The sequence below is a fragment of the Pan troglodytes genome, chromosome 6 (genome assembly GCF_028858775.2).
Source record: "Pan troglodytes isolate AG18354 chromosome 6, NHGRI_mPanTro3-v2.0_pri, whole genome shotgun sequence".
NCBI lineage: Eukaryota > Metazoa > Chordata > Mammalia > Primates > Hominidae > Pan > Pan troglodytes.
This window is the reverse complement of record NC_072404.2, coordinates 81,342,002-81,355,091: the sequence shown is the minus strand read 5'-3', so window position 1 is coordinate 81,355,091 and position 13,090 is coordinate 81,342,002. Positions and strand designations below refer to the sequence as shown.

The window sequence follows — 13,090 nt, the reverse complement described above, 5'->3', positions numbered from 1 at the left end:
AAAGGGCGAGACTCCATCACAAAAGAAAAAAGAAAGAAAAAAAGAAAGTTCCTGCAACAGTTCAAGCTGTGAAAGACAGGCACTCTGCCATGCAATTCTTTGTGATTTTTCTTTTTTATTTTTGGAGTCGGGGTCTTGTGCTGTCACCCAGACTGGGGTACAGTGGTGCGGTCATAGCTCACTGCGGGCTCAGACTCAAGCTCAAGCGATCTTCTTATCTTGCCTTTCTAATTGCTGGGATTATAAGCATGAGCCACTGCACCTGGCCTGTGTGATGTAATTCTGATGTCAACTCCCTGATGTTACATCAAATGCCACAGGTTAAGGCCACCAGCCCCCGCTAGGCTGCCCTCGCTTCAGATGCAGCTGCAAGCTTGGGTGTCCACAGACCGCATGTACTTCTCACCAACTGGCTGCAAATTTGGAGGTTCCCACCACGTCCTCAGGTTTGATAATTCACTATAACAACCCACAGAACTCTGAAAAGCGTGATACTTTCTCTTTCTTTATTTGAGACAGAGTCTTGCTCTGTCACCCAGGCTGGAGTGCAGTGGCCACCATGCTTGGCTAATTTTAGTATTTGTATTAGAGACAGGGTTTCGCCATGTTGGCCAGGCTGGTCTTGAACTCCTGACCTCAGGTGATCCGCCCACCTTGGCCTCCCAAAGCGCTGGGATTACAGGCATAGCCACTGTGCCTGGCTGACTTCTAGAGTTTCAATAACAGAGATGTGGTTCAAGAAGAAAAGGGAGACATGTTTTGTAGACAGCAGGAGCTTCATGAAAAGAAGCCAATGAAGGGCAGGATGTGTAGCTGTCTACCTACAGGAAACCAGCCGGGAGCCTCCCCACAGGGACTTCAGCACAGACGGCTGGGAAAATCTGCATTAACCTGAGCTCTGGACCTAAGAGAGGACAAGGCCTTGACTGTTTCTACAGACTCACAAGACGCAATCTCTGCAGTCCATGCCCGTGGTGTGATCTGGGAAACAGGGGGCCTTCTAAATGCCAACAGCAAGGAAATCAAATGTGCAATAGACAGAAATACCGGCACTGACACGGGCCATGGAAAGGCCTAAACAGATGACTGCAGTCCACTGCCAAGGTCATCAAAGGGGTGACTCTGAAATAATACATTTCAGACGCCATGGCCCAAATAGCTGCACGAGGTGGGGAAGTCCTCCACGTGCCTCTGCTTCCTTCAGTACCTCTTCATGAAATAAGCTGAGGTACTTCCCTGGGGAATTTCCTTTCTCTTTCTTTCTTTTGAGACGGAGTCTTGCTCTGTCACCCAGGCTAGAGTGCAGTGGCGCGATCTCGGCTCACTGCAACCTCTCCCTCCCGGGTTTTGGCAATTCTTCTGTCTCAGACTTCTGAGTAGCTGAGATTACAGGTGTGTGCCACCATGCCCAGCTAATATTTGTATTTTTACTCGAGACAGGGTTTCACCATCTAGGCCAGGCTGGTCTTGAACTCCTGACCTCATGATCCACCCATCCTGGCCTCCCAAAGTCCTGGGATTACAGGCACGAGCCACCACACCCAGACTTCTTTTTTTATTTTTTGAGATGAAATTTCACTCTTGTTGCCCAGGCTGGAGTGCAATGGCGAGATCTCAGCTCACTGCCACCTACTCCTCCCAGGTTCAAGTGATTATCCTGCCTCAGCCTCCCGAGTAGCTGGGATTACAGGCACCCAACACCAAACCCAGCTAACTTTTTGTATTTTCAGTAGAGATGGAATGTCACCATGTTGGCCAGGATGGTCTTGAACCCCTGACCTCTAATGATCTACCCGAATTGGTCTCCCAAAATGCTGGGATTACAGGCGCGAGCCACTGTGCCCAGCCCCTCCCATACCTCTTTTGGCCAAGGCAGTACAATTCAGAGAATCTTGCCAGGGAAGACTGGTAAATGGACATCAACATGATGCCTATGGCTCCTGGTGGATTTAGATACCTCCTGGTGCTTACTGATACCTTTACCAGTTACATGGGGGCTTTTCCATGCCAGACTGAAAATGCTGGAGATCACTGATCAACCTTCAACTATTTACTAGCAGAACACTGAGGGGACTCTGCAGTCACCAATATCTCCTATTGCACTTGGATAAACACCTCCCGGGAAATAGAGATGAACAGAAAGGAAATAGTTAAACAAGCAGAATGGCTACATTCCTTCAACCAGAAGGGTCCATTAGTCTGTTTTCACACTGCTATAAAGAACTACTGGAAACTGGGGAATTTATGAAGAAAAGAGGTTTAATTGACTCACAGTTCTGCAGGCTGTACAGGAAGCATGGCTGGGGAGGCCTCAAGAAACTGACAATCACGGCAGAAGGCGAAGGGGAAGCAGGCACGTTTCTGGCCATGGTGGAGCAGGAGAGACAGAGAGAGTGAAGTGGGAGGGCTGCACGCTTCTAAACAACCAGATCCCATGAGCGCTCACTCACTATCACGAGAACAGCAAGGGGGACGTCAGCCGCCACGAGCCAATCACCTCCCACCGGGTCCCTCCCTCAACACTGGGAATTGCAATTTGACATGAGATTTGGTTGGGGATACAGAGCTGAACCATATCAAGGGTAGTTCAACCACTGAGATTGATTGATTGACTGAGATGGAGTCCCGCTCTGTTACCTAGGCTGGAGTGCAGTGGCACAATCTCGGCTCACTGCAACCTCCGCCTCCCAGGTTCAAGCAATTCTCCTGCCTCAGCCTCCCTAGTAGCTGGGACTACAGCACACGCCACCACACCTGGCTAATTTTTGTATTTTCAGTAGAGACGGGGTTTCACCATGTTTGCCCGGCTGGTCTTGAACTCCTGACCTCGTGATCACCCTGCCTCGGCTCTTCTTTTGCTGGAATTACAGGCGTGAGCCACCGCACCCGGACAACCACTGAGATTTAGAAGGCAGTCGAGTCCACTATACCACACCTCACCTGGTTTCTTCCTCTGTTGGGGCCCCTCGTGGCCACTGTTCTGTTACTTTTTGGTCCTATTTATTTAAATGGATGGTGAGCTGTTTGTCCTCCAGGATCCAACACTTCCACCTTCAGCTTGTATTACAACAATACCAGCCTTTCAAGCTACTCCGGGTGACCCCAGAACTCATCTGAACTCAGAAGCCCAAGAGTTTCATTCCTCTCACTTTAGGGGACTAAGTGCCCCTGGTCAGCATGAAGTCGATACAGAAGCATGACCTCCATCCCTAATCCCTCAAGAATGAGGAGTGGAAGGTGTTTGCAGGAGGGTGGGACGCGGTTTGTTAATCTGTAACTGCATCAGACCAAATCTAGTTCAACTTTTTCTTTTTTTTTGATGGAGTTTCACTCTTGTCACCCAGGCTGGAGTGCAATGGCACGATCTCAGCTCACTGCAACCTCCACGTCCTAGGTTCAAGCATTCTGCTGCCTCAGCCTCTGGGGTAGCTGGGATTACAAGGGTGCACCACCACGCCTGGCTAATATTTATATTTTTAGTAGAGACGGGGTTTCACCATTTTGGCCAGGCTGGTCTTGAACTCCTCGACCTCAGGTGATCCACCTGCCTTGGCCTCCCAAAGTGCTGGGATTACAGGCGTGAGTCACCGCACCCGAATCAGTTCAACTTTTATGTAATGAAGTTGTCAGTTGTTTTTCAATTGCCATCGACCCGCAGGTTGAAGGTCATGTACCCTGTGCATGCCCAGGTTAACCAAGCGTGCCACCGTGGAGTGGAACCTAAGAGCTCAGCCTGAAGAGCTCGGACCGATTTAAGAACCAGACACCCCAAGGCAGGAGCCAGGATCCAATCACATTGAGTTTTGGTGTCACCCCATGGCAGGATCCAGTCAGATCACACCTCCCAGCATTACTTTATTGCAAGATCCAATCAAATCACACCTCATTACCCTACGCTTATAAAACCTGACATAGCCCCCAGCTGTGTAAGGGAGATTTGAGTACTTCCTCCTGTGTTCTTGCTGGCTGACTTACAAAAAAGCTTTAAAAAAAAAGCCGGGCGTGGTGGCTCACGCCTGAAATCCCAGCACTTTGGGAGGCTGAGGTGGGCAGATCACTTGAGATCAGGGGTGCAAGACCAGCCTGGCCAACATGGTGAAACCCCATCTCTACTAAAAATACAAAAATTAGCTGGGTGTGGTGACACACACCTATAATCCCAGCTACTTGGGAGGCTGAGGTAGGAGAATCACTTGAACCCAGGAGGCGGAGGTTGCAGTGAGCCAAGATCACACCACTGCACTCCAGCCTGGGCGACAGAGTGAGAAGACTCCGTCTAAACAAAAAAAGTTAAAATTAGCACCGAATGCTTTACAAGTAAAAAAAGTTTTTAGCTGCATATGTTTAAGTAACTTTTTAGATTATAAGAAATATGCATGCAAAATGGAAAGGCACAAAGAAGAGAGCAAAAAGTGCATGAGATCTCACATCCAAGGATAACCGCTGAGAACATGGAAGTGCTGACTCTTCCAGTCTTTATACTATACACATTTAGGCCCGTTGTTTTGTTTTCATAAAACTGTGATCATATAATATAGACAGTTTTATAATCTGCTTTTTAAACACAACAATTATATAACATTTAGCTGTTTTCATTTGCATTCAAATTCATAAGGGTTCCAGTAACTCATTTATCAGAAAACCAAGAGAAATATTCTCATAAAAATATAAGTACATAAGGTCAGGCATGGTGGCTCACGCCTGTAATCCCAGCACTTTGAGAGGCCGAGGTGGGCGGATCACCTGAGGGCAGGAATTCGAGACCAGCCTGGCCAGCCTGGACAACATGGTGGAACCCCGTCTCCACTGAAAATACAAAAATTAGCTGGGCGTGGTGGCGCGTGCCTGTAATGGTAGCTACTCAGAAGGCTGAAGCAGGAGAATCGCTTGAACTTGGCAGGTGGAGGTTGCAGTGAACTGAGATCGCGCCACTGCACTGCAACCAGGGCGCCAAAGTGAGACTCCATCTCAAAAAAAGATAAAAATAAAAAATAAAGAAAATGTATATCTATGTATATATATTTTTCCAGACAGGGTCTTACTCTGTCTCACAGTCTGAAGTGTAGTGACGCAATCATAGCTCACTGCAGTCTCAGGTTCCTGGGCTCAAGTGATCCTCCCACTTCAGCCTCCCAAGTAGCTGGAACTACAGGTGCATGCCACCATGCCCAGTCAATTTTTTTTTTAATTTTTCATAGAGACAGAGTCTCACTATGTTTCCCAGTCCTAATAAACACTATGTGATAAAAAGAAAAAAGTAAATCACCCTGAAGTTAAGTCTTTAATGAGAAATGCAAATAAAGCATTTCACAATAAATTAGGGGAAGAGAATCAACTGAAGAATAAACATCTTTAGTAAAATCTTTTGCTCATGTGCATTAACCAATACTCTTGAAAACCGAGATTAATTTACTGTACCTTCTTAATATTCCTTTGAAATTCCTTATGGCGCACAGGTAGCGTAGAAAATAACTGCTTCACGCTGACTGTGGTCCCTCTGGGGTGGGGGTAGGGGGTTTTCTGGATGATTTTCCCATCGTGATCAAACACCAGTCGAGTCCCAACCTTCGCCGATACGTGGCAGGTAGAAATGGTGACATCGCTGTGAGAGAATACCAGGCATGGTGTGTTCAGTGAGAGATCCGTGATGTTGGGCACTGACTACTCTTTTCTTCACTTGCTTTTCTCTCAAAACTTTCTTAAAAAGCTGATGATCCCTCTGAGATAACTGAGATCTAACAGTTGAGGAGTCATCATAAAATCTAAGGTTTGGCATCTAAAAGACAGTGAGACAGAGAGCACTAAACATGCTTTGTTTTGATAAAAACTTTGACTTCGTTTTTCAGGTTGAATTGCAAAACCATAAATGATCTCAAGATTTATTGATTCTCAGAGATTTGTTTTGTTATTACTCTTCAAACAAAAATTTTTAAAAGAATTTTTTTAAAGAATTTTTTAAAATTTTTAAAATTTTTTTTTAAAGAATCCAAAAGATATTATAATTAAAATGTATATGTAGGGCAGGGTGCGGTGGCTCGTGCCTGTAATTCCAGCACTTTGGGAGGCCAAGGAGGGCAGATCACTTGAGGCCTGGAGTTCCAGACCAGCCTGGGCAACATGGCAAAACCCTATCTCTATTAAAAATACAAAAAATAGCCAAGAGTGGTGGTGCACGCTGTAGTCCAAGCTCTTCAGGAGGCTGAGGCACAAGAATCACTTGAACCTGGGAGGCAGAGATTGCAGTGAGCTGAGACTGTGCCACTGCACTCCAGCCTGGGTGACAGTGTGTGACTCTAAAAAAAAAAATATATATATATATGTATGTATATATATATATGTGTGTGTGCGTGTGTCTGTGCGCATGTAGTTATTTATAAAAATTTAGTATCTGTGCTGTAATTAAGTAGTGCTTTGGTGAAATGTTTCCCTAAAAATTGATAATGAAAACCAATGGTAACTATCATTTATTACCTATATGTTATGTTCAAATTGAGAAGTTACTGTTCTAATAAGGGTAACCAATTTTTTTAACAATACTATTTGCTTCATTTCATTCATTTATTGCTCACATTTCAGAAGTACTAGGACTTAGATTGGCAGTGAGACAAAACAGAATTCAGAAGCTAGAAGCTGAGATATTGAGACAGAAAATTGTAAATAATAATGATTCCAATTAATTTCCAGAGAGGTTTTTCTAAGGGGTCAAGTGAATGGATAAAAATATTTTATCACCTCAGTGCACAAAGTGAGCTCAGAGCTTCCCCCCGAAAGCCAAAAGTTTCAACCTGAGGTACGTCGGCAAACTCTTGAATCTTAGATGTGTGATGTTTCAGAGCTGAAAGAGAGTATAAAGTAAGGACTAAGATATTTCAAGTGCTATAACAATAAATATACATGATATCTAGTAACTGGCTTTAAAAAAACTGTTTTTGTGTTTCCCAAGACAGTGTTACTCAAAATTCTAAGACATGTGGCCCAATTATTTTATAATAGGATTAGAAAAAGTTAACTTACTTAAGCCTTCGAACTTTTCTTCTTCTACCCCACATCCATTGCCTGAAACTTCAATGAGATCCACTCCATAGTCCTTAAGCTTTAGATCTAGAAAGTTTAAAATATTTATATATTTATTAAAAATGGACCCATGCTATCAGTTTTTATATTGATATTATCTATAACATGTGCAAATTTAAGTGTCATAACTAGACCTTTAGTTAAACATACTAGTGTCATTTTGTATATTTCACTTTTATAAAGTTCTTTCTGGCTATTTACTAGCCCAGATTAAATAGTTTAGCATTTTCTTTCTTTCCTCTTTTTTTTTTTTCCCTTATGCTAGTCAAGTGAAGCAGTTGGAGTGGAGAAGGAACAAAAAAATCTGTAACTGGTTGTGATCAATTAGTTGTAAAGACCGTTGCACTTTGACCAGCCTTTCCCTTTGAAAGAAATAATTTTAACATACCCAGTAAGGAGAACGGGGGCCGGGCGCGGTGGTTCATGCCTGTAATCCCAGCACTTTGGAAGGCTGAGGCAGGCGGATCACGAGGTCAGGAGATTGAGACCATCCTGGCTAACACGGTGAAACCCTGTCTCTACTAAAAATACAAAAAATTAGCCGGACGTGGTGGCGGGCACCTGTAGTCCCAGCTACTCGGGAGGCTGAGGCAGGAGAATGGCGTGAACCCAGGAGACGGAGCTTGCAGTGAGCCGAGAACGCACCACTGCACTCCGGCCTGGGCAACAGAGCAAGACTCCGTCTCAAAAAAAAAAAAAAAAAAAAAAGACCAGGCAAAACAATAGTATTCAAGAATACATATTTAGGTGAGATAAATGATGAAATTATTTTATTTTATTATTTCTTTCTTGAAGACACCACTGCCACCCAGGCTGGAGTGCAGTGGTGTGATCATGGCTCACTGTGGCCTCCACCTTCCAGGTTCAAGTGCTCCCCTGCCTCAGCCTCCTGAGTAGCTGGGACTACGGGGCACAGACCACCACACCCAGCTAATCGTTTTTATTGTTTGTGGACATGGGGTCTTGCCACGTTGCCCAGGCTAATAGATAGTGAACTTATTTTAAAGGAGCAAGAAAAAAATGTCCATCCGCACATGAATGGATAAAGAAAATGTGATATATACATACAATGGAGTATTTAATTCAGCCTTAAAAATAAGGAGATCCTGTCACTTGTAACACTATGATTGAACTTGGGGATGTTATGCTAAGTGAAAGGTCAAGGTGGGCGGATTATTTGAGGCCTGGATATATGGGATCTTGCTAGGCTGCCCAGGCTGGTCTTGAAGTCCTGGTCTCAAGCAATCCTCCCACCTTGGCCTCCCAAAGTTCTAGGATTACAGGCGTGAGCCACCATGCCTGGCTGACCCTCACCTATTTTTTTGTTGTTGTTTGAGACAGGGTCTATCTCCATCTCCTCGGCTGGAGAGCAGTGGCTTGATCATGGCTCACTCCAGCCTCAACCTCCTGGGCTCAAGCAATGCTACCACTTCAGCCTCCCGAGTGGCTGCGACTACAGGTGTGCACCACCACACCCTGCTAATTTGTGTATTTTTTGTAGAGATGAGGTCTTGCTATGTTGCCCAGGCTAGTTTCAAACTCCTGGCCTCAGTCAATCCTCCCACCTTGGCCTCCCAAAGTGCTGGGATTATAGGTGTGAGCCACCACCTCTGGCCAGCTCCCACCTGTTGATCAAAGGAGCATCAAAGAATTTGCAGCCTCCAGAAGGAGGTCATTTCCTGCCTCTGAGTCTCAGTTTCCACATCTATGAAATAAAGTTAATGATCCTTCACTCCAGGGTTGTCGTGAAGGCTAAATTAAGTTGTATTTGGAAAAATATGTGGGGCACAGTAGGTGTGTTTCTCACACCCAGAGTCAGAGTGTTTAGCAGAGGGTTAGTAGTTGCCTCCAGGGCATGAAGGGCTCTTCCTGACCCTAAGTGTGAGGAACGCTTTGGGTTAAAAGATTGTACTTTTCTGCGTTCAGCTGAAAGGTGGAGGGCTCAGTGAGGTGGCTCACACCTGTAATTCCAATGCTTTGGGAGGCCGAGGTGGGAGGATCACTTGAGCCCAGGAGTTTGAGAGCAGCTTAAACAACACAGTAAGACCTTGTTTCTACACACACACACACACACACACACACACACACACACACACACATTAGCCAGGCGTGGTGGCATGTGCCTGTAATTCCAGCTACTTGGGAGGCTGAGGTGGGTGGATTGCTTGAGGCAAGGAGTTTGAGACAAGCCTGGTCAACATAGTGACACCCCATCATCCCCCAAAATCATTTTTCTTTGTTTTAAGGCAGAGCCTCACTCTACTGCCCAGGCTGGAGTGCAGTGGTGTGATCTCACCTCCTTGCAACCTCTGCCTCCCGGGTTCAAGCGATTCTTGTGTCTCAGGCTCCTGAGTAGCTAGGATTACAGGTGTGCACCACCATGCCTGGCTAATTTTTGTATTTTTAGCGGAGATGGGGTTTTGCCGTGTTGGTCAGGCTGGTCTTCAACTCCTGGCCTCAAGTGATCCGTCTGCCTTGGCCTCCCAAAGTGCTGGGATTACAGGTGTGAGCCACTGTGCCCAGCCACAATAAATCATTTTTTAAAGGTTAAATTTAACCTCATTTAAGTAATACATATAAGTCTCATCGAATAATTGAAGCCAGTTTGTGAGGTAAAGTCTAATATTATGTGCATTTTAATTCTTAGCGTTTAATTAAAGCCTCATAAGTACAAATAAAAACAGGACTTGCTATAACAGGTTGCCACCTATTTTCTTTAAAGATGACGAGCAGCATCTTATTTGCGTTAACACAAGTCATCCACATAACAAATATAGATAAGAAAAGTGGCCAGGTGTGGTGGCTCATGCCTCTAATCCTAGTACTTTGGGAGGCCGAGGCAGACAGATCACTTGAGGTCAGGAGTTCGACACCAGCCTGGGCACTATGGTGAAACCCCATCTCTATCAAAAATACAAAAATTAGCCCGGCATGGTGGTGGGCACCTGTAATCCCAGCTACTTGGGAGGCTGAGGCAGGAGAATTGCTTGAACCTGGAAGGCAAAGTTTGCAGTGAGCCAAGATCATGCCACTGCACTCCAGCCTGGGTGACAGAGCGAGACTCTATCTCGAAAAAAGAAAAAAGAAAAGAAAAGAAAAGAAAAGTAAGGCACTTAGAGGGTAAGTGGCTTCACTCGGTACTAAGTAGGGGAGTGTGGATTTGAGCCAAGCTGTGGGTTCAAACCACATCAACACCTGCTATGCCTGACTGCGTCTCCACGCTGCTGGGAAGGTTGACTGAATCTGCCACTACCTCCCTGGGGTGCATGTGCTTACCAAACCATTGCATTATGTAAAAGGCCGTGCTGTAGGTTTTTAGTTTTTTAATTTTTATTTTTTTGAGATAGAGTCTCACTCTGTCACCCAGGCTGGAGTGTAGTGGCATGATCTTGGCTGACTGCAATCTCTGCCTTCCGGGTTCAAGTGATTCTCTTGCCTCAGCCTCCTGAGTAGCCGGGACTACAGGCCCACACCACCACGCCTGGCTAATTTTTGTATTTTTAGTAGAGACAGGGTTTCACCATGTTGGACATCATGGTCTCGGTCTCTTGGGCTCATTATCTGCCTGCCTCGGCCTCCCAAAGTGCTGGGATTACAGGTGTGAGCCACCGTGCCTGGCCTCTAGTGACCTCATTTTAACTTGATCACCTCTGTAAAGACTCTGGTTCCAATAAGGTCACCTCTAAGGTCTGGAGGGTCATGGCTTCAATACACGAATTAGGGGTGGGGGGCACACCATGCAGCCCAGAATACTAGCGTATCTGGTTATGTTAAACTTGCTATAGCCACAGTCTCGCTGACTTGGATATGGTACCATGGGAAGGGCCCTTAAAGATCATCTTATCTGGTTGGGCTCAATGGCTCACGCGTGTAATTCCAGCACTTTGAGAGGCCAAGGCAAGAGGATCGCTTGTGACCAAGAGTTCAAGACCAGTCTGGGCAACAGAGCAAGATGCTATATCTACTACAGGCATGCACCTGTAGTCTCAGCTACTTGGGAGGCTGAGAGAAGAGGATTGCTTGAGCCCAGGAGGCAACAGAGAGCTGATTGTACCACTGCACCCCAGCCAAGGCAACAGAGACCTTGTCTCTAAAAAACAAAAACAGGCCGGGTGCAGTGTCTTATGCCTGTATTCCTAGCACTTTGAGAGGCAGAGGCGGGTGGATCATTTGAAGTCAGGTGTTCAAGACCAGCCTGGCAAACATGACGAAACCCTGTCCCTACTAAAAAAATACAAAAATTAGGCGGGAGTGGTGGTGGGTGCCTGTAATCTCAGCTACTCGGGAGGCTGAGGCAGGAGAATCGCTTGAACCTGGGAGGCAGAGGTTGCAGTGAGCCGAGATGGAGCCACTGCACTGCAGCCTGGGTGACAAAAGCGAAACTCTGTCTCAAAATATTAGGAAAAAAAAAAAGAGAGAGCCTCTTTTCCATCTCCCCGCCACAGAGTTGTCTTCAGTAATTTCATTCCCTTTTTTCCTGAGGATTCACTGGGTTTCTGGGTCCCAGAGGGGAAGTTCTCTTCAAGGTACAGAAACCACGACTCCGCAGAGAACCGCAGAGACGGCAGCATGACCAGACCCCGGACAGGTGTGGAGAAGCTGCTGGGCTGAGACTTGGGCTGAACTTCCGCTGCAGGTCGACTTATTCCCATCAGCACCAAAGCTGCTGGAGGGGGTCATCCACTAGCAAATGAAGGGGGGGGCGCGGCTTGGAGGCTGTTTCAGAAGGCCCCACCGAGCCACGGACTCAAGGCCTGGCCACAGCCCTCCCAAGCGAGGCCCAGATCATATTTCACCACGCTCAGAAAACCTTGTCAGCTCATTTCAGTCCACAGTGACTTTGCTTTCTTTAGGATCTCTCTTGCACTGTCCAACTCAGAGAATTTCAAATCTGAATGGATTCCAATGACGGAGCTAAATCAGGCCTCACCTCAGTTTTTTAATTACAATCAATAGGGCTGGGTCCCAGCATCTGTGTCTTAATGTTCCTCCATGTGATCCTCATGCTGAAAGGCTGGTATTTGAAAATCCCTTTTTTTGGGGAGTGAAGGGTTTTTTTTAGAGAGAGGCCTCACTCTGATGCCCAGCCTGGAATGCAGTGGTGGATCACAGCTCACTGCAGCCTCGAACTCCTGGCCGCAAGAAATCCTCCCACCTTAACCAACCAAAGTGTTGGGATTGCAGGAGTGACCGCTGTGTCCAGCCAGGAAAGCCCTTCTGTTTCACTTGAATGATATTTCTGCAGCATACCTACAGCCATTGTTGTATTAAACGGCATCATTGCAGGAAAAGAAAAGGTGAGAGGTGACTGTTTTGCTTTTTTCTGAACATATCAGACCAAACCTGGGCTGTCTGGCACTTTTTTTTTTTTTTTTGAGTCGGAGTCTCACTCTGTCGCCCAGGCTGGAGTGTAGTGTCGTGATCTCGGCTCACTGGAACCTCCGCCTTCCCGGTTCAAGTGATTCTCCTGCCTCAGCCCCACAAGTAGCTGGGATTACAGAAGTGCACTCCCACGCCCAGCTCATTGTTTCTGTATTTCTACAGAAAAACAGACAGGTTTCACCATGTTGGCCAGGCTGATCTCAACCTCCTCACCTCTGGTTATCTGTCGGCATCGGCTTCCAAAAGTGCTGGGATTACAAGTGTGAGCCACCGCACCTGGTTTGCCCATTTTTTGACAATGTATCAACATCATCTAAGATGGGCACTGCCTCAGTGTAGTGTGTCTAGACAAGGTGGCCGGAACAGAGAGGAATATGCATACCAGGCTTAAAGACGGGTTAAATCAGAGCTTTTCATTCCACAAAAGAGCAATTTTAATGAGGTCAGAACATGGATGTTCTAATATTTGAAAGCCTGTTAACTAGGAGAGAGAGAGAGTAAAGTGATTTGTTGTAGGAGGACACACCCAGCTCTGACGGTTTCAAGCGTCATGAATGCAAATTTGAACTCCAGAAAAGCAGAGCTTCCTAACAATGGGACTTCCACAGCAATGGGATTTCCTTCCGCATTCAGT

At 46.1% G+C, this 13,090-nt stretch overlaps 1 protein-coding gene across 12 annotated transcripts in view; it reads right to left on the bottom strand.

Annotated features, from left to right (window-relative positions):
- Window positions 1-13,090, bottom strand: part of LOC751032 (uncharacterized) — a 341,389-nt gene that overhangs the window by 31,061 nt on the left and 297,238 nt on the right. For 6 of the 12 annotated variants that reach the window (XR_010158493.1, XR_010158494.1, XM_063814431.1 and 3 more), the window contains exons 29-30: window positions 5,419-5,602; window positions 2,273-2,361 (exon numbers count right to left, since the gene is read on the bottom strand). Coding sequence is in view for 7 of the 12 variants with exons in the window: in XM_063814431.1 (XP_063670501.1) it covers window positions 2,273-2,361; window positions 5,419-5,602 (273 nt within the window). In the remaining 5 variants the exon portion in view is untranslated. Of the gene's footprint in view, window positions 1-2,241; window positions 2,450-5,418; window positions 5,603-6,732; window positions 6,836-7,014; window positions 7,102-13,090 lie in introns of those variants that run through there. The other 6 variants (XR_010158496.1, XR_010158497.1, XR_010158495.1 and 3 more) reach the window with 6 other exon arrangements.